At 38.4% G+C, this 16665-nt stretch overlaps 1 protein-coding gene across 1 annotated transcript in view; it reads right to left on the bottom strand.

Annotated features, from left to right (window-relative positions):
* Positions 1-201: 201 nt before the first annotated feature.
* LOC149228004 (uncharacterized) overlaps positions 202-16665 on the bottom strand; it is an 84469-nt gene continuing 68005 nt past the window's right edge. Inside the window, exons 2-3 of the mRNA XM_089378032.1 lie at positions 2401-2829; positions 202-2299 (exon numbers count right to left, since the gene is read on the bottom strand). Coding sequence (XP_089234158.1) covers positions 345-2299; positions 2401-2758 — 2313 coding nt within the window. The 5' untranslated portion in view covers positions 2759-2829 and the 3' untranslated portion in view covers positions 202-344. The remainder of the gene's footprint in view (positions 2300-2400; positions 2830-16665) is intronic.

The following is a 16665-nucleotide window of genomic DNA, read 5'->3' as shown; positions in this document are numbered from 1 at the left end:
CATATTGATAGGGTTTAAAAGTCTTCCAGATTATGCTTGTAACAGTGCTTCTGATGAGAAGTTTTGCAATCTTAATTTGTTTGTTCAATTTAATAAGAACAAAATGCCAATAAAAACAATGATGATTGAAAAATACCACAACTATTCGCTCCATTCTTCCAAAAGGTGAACTCATACGGAAAATGAACTTTCAAGCAATACTAAGGACAATGTCACCAGACACAAATAAATAGGAAGCAACTTACAGAGGTGTGTGGCACCTAGATTAAGAAAACCAGATGCTCTCAAATTACATTGTTCGAATGAAATTTTTACGAGCATAACTATAAATTAACCAGTGGCAGTCACAATTTCTTTCTTGCATCGATTCGCTTGATAATGTGGGAAGCATCATCAAGCCTATTTAACCTTTCATAAATGCCGGCAAGAGTGAGATGGAGCTCTTTTTTATTAATATTTTTATCCATCTCTAGTTTTTCAAACAGGGACGTAACTGTTTGTAAATTGCCTGTAGCTGCGTAGACATTCAACATTTGAAAATGCACCTCATCTGGCAATATACAACCCCCTTCTTGCATCTCATTATAGAAGGCCTCTGCCTTTTGGAAAAGCTGAAGCTTCCCATAAGCTCCTAGCAGAGTTAGGACTGTTTCTGAACTTGGAAAAAGACCAACCTGTCTCAATTTCTCATGCACCTCAATTGCACTGGAATATTTCTTTTTCCTTGCAAAAAGACCCACCATACACTCGAAAGTAGAAATATCTTTTACCTTCCCAGCATCGAAGGCTTTTGAAAATAGCCAACCTGCTTCTTCCACTTTACCGGCCTTTGCTAACATACTAATAGCTCTTTCTCGTGATACATCGTTAGCCTGCTTAAGTTCTAGAAGCAGACGATTTGCATGGCCCACCAGGCCTGCTCTTTCATATATAACAAGCATGCACTGATAGAGAATCTCGTCAATCTGAGCTCCAGATGACCGTAGCTTCTGGAACAGATGTGCTGCTTTCTCATATTTTCCTGCTCTGCCATATATAGAGATTAGAGTAGAATAGGTTATAGCATTTGGTTCTATACCTCTTTCCTGCATTCCTTGTACAAGTTTTGTAGCTTTTTCATAGTTAAGGGTTTGCCCATGAATTTCGATCATGGTATTGAATGTTACAGCATTCTGCTCTATATTGCTTTTCTGCATGAGACGGAACAAATGAATAGCTTCTCCAAGGAGCTCTGCATCTCTATACATCTTCAGAATGTTATTATAGGTAACAACATTAGGAAGGATGCCTGTTTTTCTCATGCTCCAGAATAATCTTTCTGCCTCCTTTATCATATCCAATTTCCCGTAAACATCAATCATGATATTGCAAGTTGTCAGATTGGCTGCACATTCTACTGACTTCATCTCATAGAAAACAGACAGTGCATCCAAAAAGTTTTGGTTTTCCACGTACACATTCAAAAGTGTGTTGTAACTTACAGTATCTGGGGTGATATTCTGCTTCCTCATCTCCCTGAGAAGATCTTTAGCTTCTTGGAACCGTTTTACATTGCCAAAGACATCGATCATCGTGTTATATAAAATCAGGTCAGGATATAGGTTTACAGAATTCAACTTGGAGAAAAGTGAGATTGCTTTTGAATAGTCCTTCACCTTTCTAGCCAATTCAATTAGGGTACTATATGTGATGAGATCAGCAACAATTCCTTCTTGCTCCATTTGTTGTAACCACTTCAAGGCATGCTCAAACTTACCTGCTCTAGTAAAATTGCTGATCAAAGTGGAGTATGTGAACTTATCCGGCAAAATATATCTCTCCTTCATCTCATTAACAAGACCTTCTCCAAGATTCCATCTTCTTGCTCTCAAGATATTCCGCAAAACTATATTGTAGGCAAAGACAGATGGCCTGTAACCCCCCTTCTCAATCATCCAATCATGTAATGCAAGTGCTCGCTGCCAATCTTTTTCTCGATTAAGTACCAACACCATTAACCTCAAGGACAATCTTCCTTTCCAAACTGTCATCAATTGATACAGTTCTTCTTCACTGGAGACTCCCTTCAAGGAGATTAACAGCTCATCTATATTAATATGATGGTCTAGCTGAGGGACTTGTTGGCCATCCTGATATCCAAGTGACTTTCCCTGTGGAACCCAAACGTCCCTTTTTACAGCTGAACTAGATCTGCACCATATTTTTCTCCCAAGCACACTAATCTTAGCACCTTCTGTATCTGCTGAAGGAGGGATATGTGCTTCACTAAAAGCAGCATCTATTATCTCTCTCATATTTACTGAAAAGAAACATCAAAAATGGAAACCAAGCTGTAAATTGTTTTTGTCCATTAAATTATACTCCATGAATTTGAATATGGGGTGGGCTTCTTGAGCATACCTCCAATCTCTTGATGTGTAGCTTCTGAGGGTTTCTCATGATCTAAATTACTGGGTGATTGCACCGGAGGCATAACTGTCGGTAATGTTGATGACATGCCTTGTTTTTCTACTTTTTGACGATTTTCATCGTGTACACATACTATGGATGCCGTATAGCCAGTTGTGTACCTTGGCAATGGAGATATTCTATCAGTGATCAAACCAATCTTTGGTACAGAGGGGCATCTGGACTTTGGGTTGTCAAGATTCAGGTGCCCCACCCTTAGCTGCCCACAAAATATAGGATTCCATAGATAGCAACACAAGGAGCCCATTGCATCCCAAGTTAAAGTGCAAGTTGTCTGTGAAGCATCCATTTCTTTCTTGATATTGTTCGATTCACATTTGATAAATAAGAATACTACTCTCCACTTGCATCAGACACTCCCTACACAAGAAATAATTCACTCAGATTTCTTTGTGAAGAAAAAATTATGTCTAAAACAACTTTGCAAATTTTCATGGTAATTTAGAAATAGCCATAAAAAATTATGATGCCATTTTTAAGAACCCGTGTGCTGTTATGATGGCCTCCACATTAAGTACGTAAATGGCATTTATCTATACCTCCAAATATTGTCATTTACATAAAACCTTGTAGGTGTTCAGTTGCTCATATGAGAAAATTAATGCTAGTATGCTATTATTCTTCACTAAGTGTGTTTGGTCGTGTTGCACACATTTTGTGAAAGTTCCAAGGAATTGGTTGTGCCAATTTTTTTTCAAAGATCAGGATCATCATCCAGCAGCATTTTGAATCATTATAAACTCATTCTGCGAGACCGTGTATTTATGTAACAACTTAGATAAGCTTATTATTTTGGCGACGAATTTCATCCTAAGAGGTTTTTTGTCTCATTAATTATCTATATTTCTAAACACAAATTATCAGAAGAGTTTTTCCCTCGAGCCTCACCCCAAAACTAGGGTGGAAATTTTTCATCAAAGTCTTAGGTGAGTCTTAGTGTTCTAGTCAAGTCTTCTGTAAAAGTGATTTGGGAATAATTTAAGCTAATAAGCTAAATTATTTTATTACAAGTCACTTAGTCTACTAGATCATATTGTGTCGCAGTATTGGGTAAGTTATTTGAAAGTCTATAATGAACGGATATTCCCCCTTTGAAGGTTGATTTATTGTAAAATCTCATGTAAAAAACATTTCAGTGCATGGTCTTTCATACTTAAACATCATGGCTAAAATATTTGAAGGTGGAAAAAATAAATAATCCCCACAAGTGTCAATTAATTAATTTTCCTGGCAAAAATAAAATTAAATTCTAAACCAAAATATTAATTAATTAAAGTAAAAAATTAGAATATTAGAAAAATTAAATTCTCCAAGTAGAAAAAAATGGGTTTTAAAGAAGTCAAATTTTGAAAGTCCCCCATCAAGGGAATAGTGGAAATTTCAAGAAAAATTGGACCCTTGGACCTTGGTGGTTAAGTCAAAGTCAAAATTTTGAATAATTAGCTCAAAATTATTATTTTTTAGCTAATAAAAAATGGTTTTAATGAGAAATTCGAAAATTCCTCAAAAATAATTATTTTGACTACAGAGATTAAAAAATAATCAAAAGATTTATCGACGACTGAAATTATTTTGACAGGTATTAAACCAAATAGTTGTTATTTTCTACTTGGAGGAATTTATCCATAAATAGAAGGTTTTTTTCTTCTATTTTCATCTTGATCTTGAGCTCTGCTCTGATGTAACTTTGTAAAAGCTGTTGTAAAGCCACTGTCTTGCTGGGAATGTTTTGATCATCATAATTAAAGATTTTGGGGTGTAGTTCATGGTGTCATTGTCTCCTGATTTGTGGTATGCGTTAGGTACGGACATTCCTATATTGTGCTTCAAATATTAATTGAATTCCTATATTTGTAGATGGTAGGAACATTATATTGGTAAGTTTTGGGCTTATCTTAGGTGATCTGATTCATTGTATGTTTTAACGGTCTCTTCTTAAGAAAATATATAGAGTTGCAAGTTCCCCAGTCCTTGGGCTCCAAGTTCACAAACTGTGGGCACAGGCCGACTATGTTTGGATTCTGAATATTTTATGTGATTTTCTAACTTCGCTAAGGTTGTGGTTTGACATTTATCTTTCGAAATACATCTAGCCATTGTCAAGATCTACAAAAATTCTATTTTTCAAAAAAATTCTCAAGCATTGTATATTTGTATATAATTTGTAAATTATTTTTGTAAGATAATTTTTTGTAAATAAATTTTTCTAACCCTTGTTTTGCAGCAACTAGGATTTGGGATTTTTATTTTATTTTTGTATATATTGGGTTTTTCTGGGAAAAAAATTATTTGTACACGTGAAATCTCTCAAGGGATCAACGAAAGGTGTAAACTTTTGAAGTTTCCAACCCTTAAAAGCCCTAGACGTCTAAGATTTTTACGCCCGTTTTTAAAAGTTGTTTATTTTCAAATTGGGGAAGAAACCCATTTTTTTAAGGCCGTAGCCCTTACCCAGCCTACAAAGGCTAGTGGTTGGGACCTATTTTGCAAGCATTAAGAAGATTGTAAGCCCTACAAGGGCTATCTCTTTGTAAACAAAGGTTTCTTCAAGGGATTGGCATTTTATCTCTAATAATTTATGATTGCAGCAATCATATGATCTTTGGGTTTTGAGCTAACATTTTGTGAGTGCAGGTGTTGAGGAGTGATTTTTCTCGCATCTCCAAACTTGCCATAGGCCATTAGGCCTTGGCGTTTGCTTCTATTGTCTTCATCTCTCATTTTAATTGACTGCATAATTTATACCAAATCTGATATATTGATATACCAATGGTATAATCATCATAATACAAGCCTAAAGAACCCACGCATTAAGCTAATACCTCATACAAGACATCAAAATAAATTACAAGGGTTTGATCTATCAATTTTATTGTTTTATGTTGGTTGTCATATAATTTTCAAACTCTGATTTGAAATTGCAGAGGTTTGATTTGAAAGTTTCAAGTTTGATATAATTGTTACAGTAGTGTATTCAAGGCATAAACACACATAAAATAAGCTTAAATTCATTAACAAGTCACTCAATGCAGTGAACATTAATCTTGTGGTTAAACTGATTGCATATAAGTTATTTTTTGAGGATTGTTGGGCAATTTCCAGATCTGATATGTTTGCTACAGCGATTTATGCAGTCATATAAATTAAATAAGAATAATCAAAATTGACTAAAAATCTTCTAAAAATCACTCAAATTGATTAGCTAATCATTGGAGCTTATTTGACACTAATATTTAAGCACATTGTTGATTTATTAAGGATTGAATCACTAATTTTCTGAGTTATTACAGATCTGATATACATCATTTTGAGGTCTGATCTGAGCATAATAAATCTGATCTATAGTGTCTAAGCAGTCCTATAATCAAGTGAATATCATTGGAAGTTAAATGCATTGATTTTCTAGCTTATCTTTGGCATCTTGCATCACTTCTTGACTGCTGATATAAAATTTCAGACCTTTGAATACAAGGTTGCAGCGATAATAAATCACATATAAGTCTTTAAAATTGGGTAAGAAAAATTTACAATTCATAATCATTCATGGTTGAAGTGATTTGGGCTTAATTTTAGTCATTGGCATCTTTTACACTCTTACATTCACACACATGCTTTAATCAATTTGATAAGTGTTTAATTGGCTAATTGCTCTGAGTGACAATGTGGATTAATGCTCTTAATTTCTCATTGCCATTATTGTCATTGAATGGCTTCATTGCTCATTGTTAAATTGGATATCTCTAGTGGATGCTATTCTGATTACAATTGTGATAAGAGATTTAAATTTCTCTCTTGTATTTAAGTGGCATATTGGTGATTTATTGATTATGATCTTGGAGATTGTTAATTGTCTTAAATAGCATTAATCTTGTCTTTGAGCAATTGTCTATTTATATCACTGCCGCATTTCTCTAGCATTGTTAAGCTTGAACACTTTCTCTTGTGGTTGAGATTTTATTCATTTATTGTTTAAGTGTTTTATTGTTCTTAATTGAAAATCATTGTCATTAAGTACTTAACAAATTAAGTAATTTCACCTTAAAAGTATTCATCTCTTGCACTTGCATACTAGGGATAGTCTCTTGCATTAATAATTTACCTCCAAGCATAAGCTTGGTTGATAGAGAATAGGGCCACCTCTATCAATTTAGTTTGATTTGCTTAACACCTATTTAGTGGTTAACACGGTGACTTTGCATGCATGTCAGTTGCATGTGTGTTTCTTATACTTGCATTTGCTTAATGATTGATTATGGTTGTAGTATGGTTGTTAAGAAGGATTTGATATTGATTTTGAGGAATGCATTTGTCATGAGTATATGACTGGTTACATATTGTTGTATGTCGCTTACATGTTGATTTTATGTCGCCTACTTATATCCTTGTATGTTAGGTTACATCCTTGAATATTTTTATTACATGTATTAGTATTGTAGAAGTCTTCAAATCCACAGTCTTTGCAGTGCCGAAGGCATCGGGTGGTTAGAACACAGGGGGAGAGATCGTTAATCAAGCCTCCGCTTGTTTCCCGTTGGCTTCTATCCTACAACCTACTCTAGAGACTAGTTCCAAAATAGTTAAGAGGAAGGTTACACTTAGAATAGGCATCTAACTTAAAATCAACCAAGATTTTGCATTTCACCTAGCTTGTAGGATTTGCACTTCATCTAGGATAGTCAAGCATCCAAGCAGCGATTGTTCATCTGGTTACTTGGCATCAAATTGATAATAAGCAAGAAGTTGACTCCATAAGGCATTGGTCTCACATTTAAATCTAATCTAATCTTTAAGTCTTGTTAAATTTAACCAAGTAGTTAGGCCATTCAATCGTGTCTCCTGGACTTGTTGGTTGCCAACTTGTCCTTCATCTTCACATTTCCATAAAGACTAACCCCCATAGCCTGTTGTTGGGAGATAGCTAGAACAGAGAGGTCGGGGATCAGAGTGATAACCCCCAACCCGAGTCGTTGTTGCAGTGCCTACACAATCTGAGCGACAACAATTTATGGCACCGTTGACAGGGACCAATTTATTGGGCTTTGGCATTATGACAATTATCATCACTCTTTTTAATCTGCTAATCAATTTCATCTTCCTTATCCCGCCAACACCACACATTTTTTGGCCTCGTTATATCTCTTCATCTTTTCATCACCTTATCTTTCTTCCACTCGCTAATCTTTTCATTTCTTTTGTCTGCGCCTTTAGCACCTGGACATTTAGGTTGGTTACCTATTTGGGTGGTGACTCCACTTATTCATCCATATACAAGAGGTTACTCTAGGGGAAATCCTGGTAGCTTGCTCAAACTCGCTCTCAGAACTTGGTTGAAAAAACTACATTCTAGTAAGCATTCATTTTTTCTCAAGTAGGAGGCCCTCCCTAATATTCATCTGCTTCTCCCTGACTAATTTTTCGGTTTTTTCCTAGTGGGTTTTAGAGTTAGGTTCATGTCCAAGTAGCGACTCCATTTCTTTCATTTCTTACAAGAATTTCTATTGTAAGCTCGCTTCTTGTGAATCTCTTGTTTTTCTTGAACAAGGATCTCTCTCTAACATCCATTAACTCATTTTCCCCCTAAACAATTCATCATGGATGACTTGTACAGATTACCTTCTTTCACGGGTAATGATGCAACCATTCCTATAGATCACATCAAAAGGTTCACAACTTTTTTGCAAAGATATGCTCATATGACTACATACAATCATGAAGACGTCAAGATGTAGCTTTTTGTCCTTTCCTTGAAAGGTGGTGCTAGAAATTGGTTCTGTGATTTTCCTAACAGTTCATTTGATTCCTTACTGTTGAGAAATCTAGGGCAAAGATATTAAGTGATTTCTCTTTAATTAGTAACTGCTTGTGAGAGCTTTTTACTTCTTTAGATTAGGATCTTCCTTTACTTAGGTTATTAGTGTTCTTCTTCATCAAACAGCTACCAATGCATGAACATAAATAAACAAGAGACACGGAATGTAGGCTATCAGCCAGGGCCAAAACCTCTCACTCTTGGAGAGGAAAGCCTGCACAAATTCTTCTTATAGAGATTCCAATTGGCGAATACCAAGACCACAACCCTTGACCTATTTTCCACTCCAAGACCAAAACACAAGTTCTCTTGGCAGTCAACCTTTTGCTCATTCCCTCTTCTCGATTCCTCTTCCACTTCGACCTTCTTAGCACCGAGACACTATCACCACCGAGATCTTACTGTAGTAGTACTAAGATCTTATTCACTATGGTAGCACAGAGACCCTTTCATTGTGGTAGCACATAGACCCTTTCACTGTGGTAGCACCTAAATCTTTTTGATGTGGTAGCACCTGTTGATTTAGGGTAACATCGGATGTGCTCTAGCCACGAAATTTGGTGGAGAGGCTGGGGCACATGAGATCTCCAATACCCAGAAAGGGCTTGGGCGGATTCTAAACAGATCAGGAGATATTAAAATAATTAATATTTTTAATGGAGTCCAAAAAAAATATTAATGTGTATTAATATGAATCTGTGTTAGAATGGTCCAAAAGACATGGATCAAGCCAGATCTAATCTTAACCGTTGATTAAGGACTTAATCTTGGTCGTTGAGATGTCAACAGGAAAGTATAAGAGGAGGTTTGAGGGTCACTTGGAGAAGACACCAAAATGATCAGTCATTTTATTCTCTAGAGCGGGGTTTGCTACAGAGATAGAATTAGTGATCGGGAGAGCAGCCGAGGGGCATTGAGTACATAGAGACAAAGAGGCAGAGATAGTGCCGGGAGAGAAGCAGAGCAGCCAGAGAGAGACGCAGCAGCAGCCAGTGCTCACGCAGGGCCACGCAGAGGCAGCTAAGTGTTGCGCAAAGCACCAGAGAGGCCAGCATAGCTGACGCAGAGGCTCAGAGAGCTGACGCAGGCCAAGATAGGCTGACGTAGGGCCAGCGCTGGGCTAGGAGAGGCTGATGCAGTCCAGATTGGGCAGACGCTGGGGTTTCTGGGGCAGATTGGTGCTGAGTAGCTGCCGGAAGAATTATCTAGGGTTTCAACCAGTAGATTTGTCAAAAACTGAGAGGTATTACTGCCAAGGAAATTCTCTGTTGGGTAGGCCAGTTTTGACACCCAGATTGTACTATGATATTGCTTAATAAGAAAACCCTCAGATAGTTGCACCGGTTTTCCCACATTGGGTTTTTCCGGGGACATTAGTCCAAAAATAATGGTGTCATATGGTGTGTTTGTTCTTGTTTATTTTAGTTGCTGATCTATAATATGTTGAGCATGCAATGATGTTTATTTTCATTATTTACATTGTAAATAACTTGTTAAGGAAAAATAACAAGTAGGTAGGAATATATCAGATAAAGTGCATGGAGGGTTTCTAACTAAGTAAACTTAGAAACTTCAACATGGTATCAGAGCGTGATTGCACATCACAGGAGGACTAAAAGACATCAGTCGAGCGGAGCAATAGCAGTAGAAAAAAAGTTGTCCCGAGGTGACAGAAGTTGTTTCTAGCAGCGCAGAAGCCAAGGAATGTGACACAGAGCCAGCTAGGGCCACACAAAGGAAGCTGAGAGCTGCGCAGAGCCTCAGAGAGGCCAATGTTGCTGACACAGAGGGCCAGAGGGTTGATGCAGACCCATTCGGGGTGACACAAAGCCAACGTGAGGTAGAGAGGGGCTAACTCAGTTCACAGAAAGGTAGTTGTTGGGGTCTAGAAGGCTGCAGGAATATTGAAGAGTGGAGCTGGTGAGGTACTGTAGTCAGAACAGTACCTGACAGAGCAAGGCCAAAGGAGTTGTTACCGAGGGTTTCTAGCCAAGGAACCCAGATCAGCAGTGCAGTTGCACAAGTGACAAGACGATCAGAGTAGGGGGCATCTCGACAAGCGGCAGAAGGATTTCCAAGAGGGAAATCAGGACTCGAAGGGAGTCCAGAAGAGAACTTCCAGACGAGAAGTAGAGACTCAGAGGAGTCGAACAGAGAACTTCCAGGAGGGAAGTAGAGGAGCATCATGGCACTACATGGGGTAAAAGACCAGGATAGACTGGATGGAGCATCGAACTTCGCAGTCTCGAAGGCCAGAATCTTATCCGTGTTTGACAGGAATCGGGTCAATTACTTTGCCTTGAAGGTAATAGCTGTCCCAGTCGACCCCAGTGATAATGACAGGTACGAGGAGGCGATGACGAGGGCCAAGTGCATTATCCTTGACAAGGTCAAGGATCATGTGGTACCACATATAGCAGAGAAGGAAATCGCATTTGAGATGTGGGAGGCGCTCAAGAAGCTGTACCAGCATACTTCTATGCAAAGAAGAATGCTGCTTGAGAATCAGATGAGGTCGTATCAGATGAAAAAGGGACAATCGATTGACACCTACCTCGGAGGATTGATTGAGATCCGAGACCAGTTGACTACTATAGGAGCAACACCGGATCAGGAGCTAATGGTGAGGACAGCCTTGAATGATGTCTCAGAAGACTGGGAAGTATTTGTCCAGAGTATACTGGGCAAAGGGACACTTCCACCTTGGGACGAGATTTGGGCAACTCTTCGTCAGCAAGAGATCAGATGGCAGTCGAAGAAAGGTAGCAGCAGCAAAGGGATCAAAGTCAAGCAGGAGGAGGAAGATGTGGCCCTAGCATCTGAGGGAAAGCAGGAGAAGTGGAAGAAGAAAGATCTCTCCAAGATCAAGTGCTTCCACTGTGGGGAGCTTGGCCATTATGCGACACAGTGTCCAAGGAAGAACAGTAAGGGAGAGTCTTTCGAGACTAAGGCAGCGCTAGCATGGGCAGAGAAGGAATTTTTGATAGACGATGACTGTGCCATGAGTGCACACGCACCACTTGAGCGGAAGTGGGAAGAAATCGAGCTGTAGTCAGATGGACTACAGGCGATGAGGGGCAGGATCCTTAAGGTACCCAACCTCTCGGATTAGACCTTGCTACGAGAGCCCCGTCGAGGAGTAGCAGGATTGGCTGATGTGGATAAAGACGAATGCGGATGGAGCCGCAGAGAGTGCTACAGTGCAGGAGTCCCGAGACAGCGTGAGGCTAGCAGGCTGCAACAGTGTGAGGCACAAGAGTGTTGCACCAGTGCAGGATGGCACAGAGAGGTGTGCAACAGTGCGAGATGCAGGGAGTTGTTGCAGCAGCGCAGTGGTCAGAGAGGGAGCTTCAGCATCAGTGGGTGTATCTAGCCCAACAGGAAGGTCAGATTGGGAGATCAATTACTTATTTCTCAGTAACTGAGTTGCAGTGCAGCATTGGGTAGCACGATGCAGCATGATGAGAGGAGGTGTAGTGCGGAGTAGTGCTGGGAGAAAGGACCAGCAGCAACACGGATGCAGAGGGAGTTGCCGTACAGATGCAACAGTGGCAATGGCAGAACCATGGGCGGCAGTACAAGAGACAGCAGTGCAGAGGATGTTGGGCAGGAAGGCCTAGCATCAGCATAGGTACCGATGCCGGATGATCAGAGTAATACTCAGTGAGGAGTATTGCTAGAGCACAGTCCTCGCTAAGAGGGAGTGTTGATTTGGGGTAGCATCGGATGTGCTCTAGTCACGAAATTTGGTGGAGAGGCTGGGGCACATGAGATCTCCAATACCCAGAAAGGGTTTGGGCAGATTCTAAACAGATCAGGAGGTATTAAAATAATTAATATTTTTAATGGAGTCCCTAAGTCTAAACTTAAGAAAAATAAAATATTAATGTGTATTAATATGAATTTGTGATAGAATGATCCAAAAGACATGGATCAAGCCAGATCTAATCTTAGCCGTTGATTAGGGACTTAATCTCGGCCGTTGAGATGTCAACAGGAAAATTATAAGAGGAGGCTTGAGGGTCACTTGGAGAAGACACCAGAGTGATCAGTCATTCTATTCTCTAGAGCGGGGTTTGCTAAGAGAGATAGAATTAGTGATCGGGAGAGCAACTGAGGGGCATTGAGTACAAAGAGACAGAGATACAGAGCTAGTGTCGGGAGAGCAGCAGAGCAACCAGAGAGATAGACGCAGGAGCAACCAATGCTCACGCAGGGCCACGCAGAGGCAGCTAAGTGTTGCGCAGAGCACCAGAGAGCCTAGTGTAGCTGACGCAGAGGCTCAGAGAGCTGACGCAGGGCCTCCTGGGGCTGATGCAGACCAAGATAGGCTGACGCAGGGCCAGCGCTGGGCTAGGAGAGGCTGACACAGTCCAGATTGGGCAGATGCTGGGGTTTCTGGGGCAGATTGGTGCTGAGTAGCTGCCGGAAAGATTATCCGAGGTTTCAGCTAGTAGATTTGTCAGAAATTGAGAGGTATTACTGCCAAGGAAATTCTCTATTGGATAGGCCAGTTTCGACACCCAGATTGTACTCGGATATTGTTTAATAAGAAAGCCCTCAGATAGCTACACCGGTTTTCCCACATTGGGTTTTCCGAGGACATTAGTCCAAAAATAACGGTGTCATATGGTGTGTTTGTTCTTGTTTCTTTTAGTTGCTAATCTGTAATATGTTGAGCATGCACTGGTGTTTATTTTCAGTATTTACATTGTAAATAACTTGTTAAGGAAAAATAACAAATAGATAGGAATAAATCAGATAAATAGCATGGAGGGTTTCTAACTAAGTAAACTTAGAAACTTCAACAGCACCGAAATCCTCTCACAGTAGTAGCTCTGAACCCTTATCATTGTGATAGCACCAAACTTATTTGATGTGGAGGCACCGAGATATAGCACTGAAACATTTACTGTGATATATCACCGAAGTTCTGCATTCTTGATCTTCATTGTAATCCGTTTTCTATCTCATAAAATTATATAGAGAATATCCCTGTGATCTATCCGAACTTCACTCTGAAATTATCTGAAATTCTTTCTGCAATAAGGTTGGGTTTTTGTACCCTTATCTGAGTTCTTTCACTGAATTTTGTCTCTACAATTATGATCCGAATTTGAGAGGTAATCGAATTGCTTGACTATGGAATAGGTCGAGCTGCCTATATTAGCCGACATGACCATATGAAGAGTTGTGTCTCCAATTTAGGTGAGCCGACATGAGTTTTATATTTCATCTTGAAGCCGACTTGAAGAAGGATAACTTGTGCTTGTCTTGGAGGGCTACTTGACAATCCTATTGACTTATATACATTTGTAACATGCCCAAGAAGGGTTCTTCATACATGACATTGACTCTCTTTGACTTTTATGACTAGATGACAAATCCTAAAGGCTCACAATGGGAGCCATCTAAAAATAAAATTCCTTGCTCATGAAACCCATGAGGCAAGCATTACAATAATAATTTTATTTTTCTTCTTTACATCATTTGCATAAAATCACAATTACACATGTCATTATGAAAACCAAACCTAGTTACTTTCCAAAACTTACAAGCCATCGTCAATGCTTTCAAAAATAGATATGGGGATCAAAAGGATTCGCCTTGTGCCCCTAGAACTATCAAGAAAGATGAAAGTGATCCTATAAAGGACCCAATTATCGAAAAAATATTTCAAGAAAATACACCACATCAAAATGTGCCATATTGCAGACATTGTGACCATTCTCATGATGAATCCACTTGTGCCATTGCAAGAAGAATCCTCGATAGTGGAAGGGCAGGGACGAAGGATCAAATTAATATTGATGATGAAAAGGAAAATGATAAGCATCTTATCAAGGAACTAAAGCAAATGATTAAAGACATGCAATTCAGTCAAGCACAGTTGATGAAAACCATGGAACTTAATCAAGAAAGATTAATAGCAGATCACGCCAAGGATATGAGAACCATGTATACCAAATTATTGGCCATAGAAGAAAAACGTGATGAGGAGCTAAAAATCATGAAAGTTAATCACTCCAATCAGATGACCACCATGCAAAATTATTTGATCACTATGGAAGCAAATCATAAGGAAGAAATGAGTTATATTCAAATAAATCATGATAAAGTGATAAAGGACATGCAAGCCAGTCAGATGGCTCTTCAGAACAGGTTACAAGTTATGGAAGTTACGCAGTATAATCAAACAATCACCTTTCAGAATATGATGGATACCATGGAGGAGAATCATGCCAGAGAAATCAATGCTATGAAGGATGAGCATTCTAATCAAATGAATGCCATAAGAAGCAAACAAATCATTCTTCAAAATAAGTTGCAGATAATGGAAAAATCACAGGTTCAGGAACTCCAGCCAAGACCAAAGGATCCAGAACACGAGCCTCCCAGCTCACAAAAGCAACCTTCATCTTATTATGAAGAAGTCATTGATTCCATTGAGAAATGGTTAAATGAAGATGATCCAGGCAAGAAGAAAACTGATAAGAATCAGGTTTATGCTTGCAAGGTTGATCCACTAGTCATAACAGATCAGGTTCATGAAAATAAAGAAGAGAAGGTCACAAAGTCTTGGATGTTCCAAATTTTCCATATAAGAGTTGTCCAAATTAGATAGAAATTTGCACACTGATCGCAACAACATCAACATTGCATCCTATCAAGAGCAAACGTAAAAAGCGAAAAAGAAGAAGGAAGAGGTTTGATGCATCTGATGGTCGGGAGCAGCTCAATATTCAGATAAGACAGAGTCCTTCGATATGCAAGATCGGGCATGGCACATCCAAGAAGCAACCCACAGACTTGTCGGAAAGTCGGCAGATGCTCAGTATGCACTATGTTGAAGACATTTGATGCCATAGGGCATCTTTGTATAGTATCTCTAACCCTACTCCTCTTCATTTATGTCATTAGTTAGTTTTATTTTATGCACTTATGTTTTATATTTCAGTTTGTTAGAGTAGATTTGTTCTATTCCAGCAGATATTCTATATATGCATGATGATTTTGATTATGAATGGATATCTATTTGATGGACTTCTATTTTCTTGGATATAGGATTCTAGGATTCTCACGTTACTTCATGGAAGCAACATGTCCCCATATGGAGCCAGATGTTGCACACATTTTGTCAAAGTTCCAAGGAAACAGTTGTGCCAATTTTTTTCAAAGATCAGGATCATCATCCAGCATCTTTTTGAGTCATTATAAACCCATTCTGCAAATTTGTAATGTAAATAATGCTAGTAAGATCGTGTATTTATGTAACAACCTAGGTAAGCCTATTATTTTGGTAACGAATTTCTTCCTAGGAGGTTTTTTGTCTCACTAATTATCTGTGTTTCTAAACAGGGATGATTGGCAGAGTTTTTCTCTCCATCCTCAATCCAAAGCTAGGATGGAATTTATCGTTAAAGACTTGGATGAGTCTTAGTGTTCTAGTCGAGTCTTCTATAAAAGTGATTTGAGAATAATTTAAGCTAATTGGCTAAGTTATTTTATTATAAGTCACTTGGTTTACTAAATCATATTGTGTCGTAGAATTGGGTAAGTTATTTGAGGGTCTATAACGAACAGGTATTCCCCCTTTGAGGGTTGAATTATTGTAAAATCTTATGTAAAAAATATTTTAGTGCATGGTCCCTCATACTTAGACACCATGGCTAAAATATTTGAAGGTGGAAAAATAATTAATCCCCTCAACTGTCAATTAATTAATTTTTCTGGCAAAAATAAAATTAAATCTTAAGCCAAAAAATTAATTAATTAGAATAAAAAATTAAAATGTTATAGAAATTAAATTTTTCAAGTGGAAAAATTCGTGGGTCTTAAAGAAGTCAAATTTTGGAGGTCCCCCACCAAGGAAATATTGGAAATTTCAAGAAAAATTGGACCCTTGGACCTTGGTGGTTAAGTCAAAGTAAATTTTTTTAAGAAATTAGCTCAAAATAATTATTTTTTAGCTAATAAAAAATGGTTTTAATGAGAAATTCGAAAATTCCTCAAAAATAATTATTTCGATGGCAGAGATTAAAAAATCATCAAAGATTTATCGATGGTCGAGATTATTTTGACGGGGATCAAGCCAACTAGCCGTTATTTTCCACTTAGAGGTATTTCTCTGTAAATAGAAGGATTTTTGCTTTCTATTTTTGTTAAAATTGGCAACTAGGGCCAAACTCCATGTGGGTCATCTTATTAAGGCACCGTGAACTACACCCTAAAGTCTTTTATTATGATGATCAAAACGTTCCTAGCGGGACAATGGTTTTACGCCAGCTTTTACAAAGTTACATCAAAGCAGAGCTCAAGATCAAGATGAAAATTGTTAAGTTTAGGTATGTTCTATGCTTAGAGCAATTTATTTAAATTTTCATAGT

The sequence above is a fragment of the Pinus tabuliformis genome, chromosome J, assembly GCF_031772625.1.
Source record: "Pinus tabuliformis cultivar Carrire ecotype Pingquan chromosome J, CPIR1, whole genome shotgun sequence".
NCBI classification, from domain to species: domain Eukaryota; kingdom Viridiplantae; phylum Streptophyta; class Pinopsida; order Pinales; family Pinaceae; genus Pinus; species Pinus tabuliformis.
Note: the sequence above shows the minus strand (reverse complement) of the source record. Positions and strands in the feature narration are given on the sequence as shown.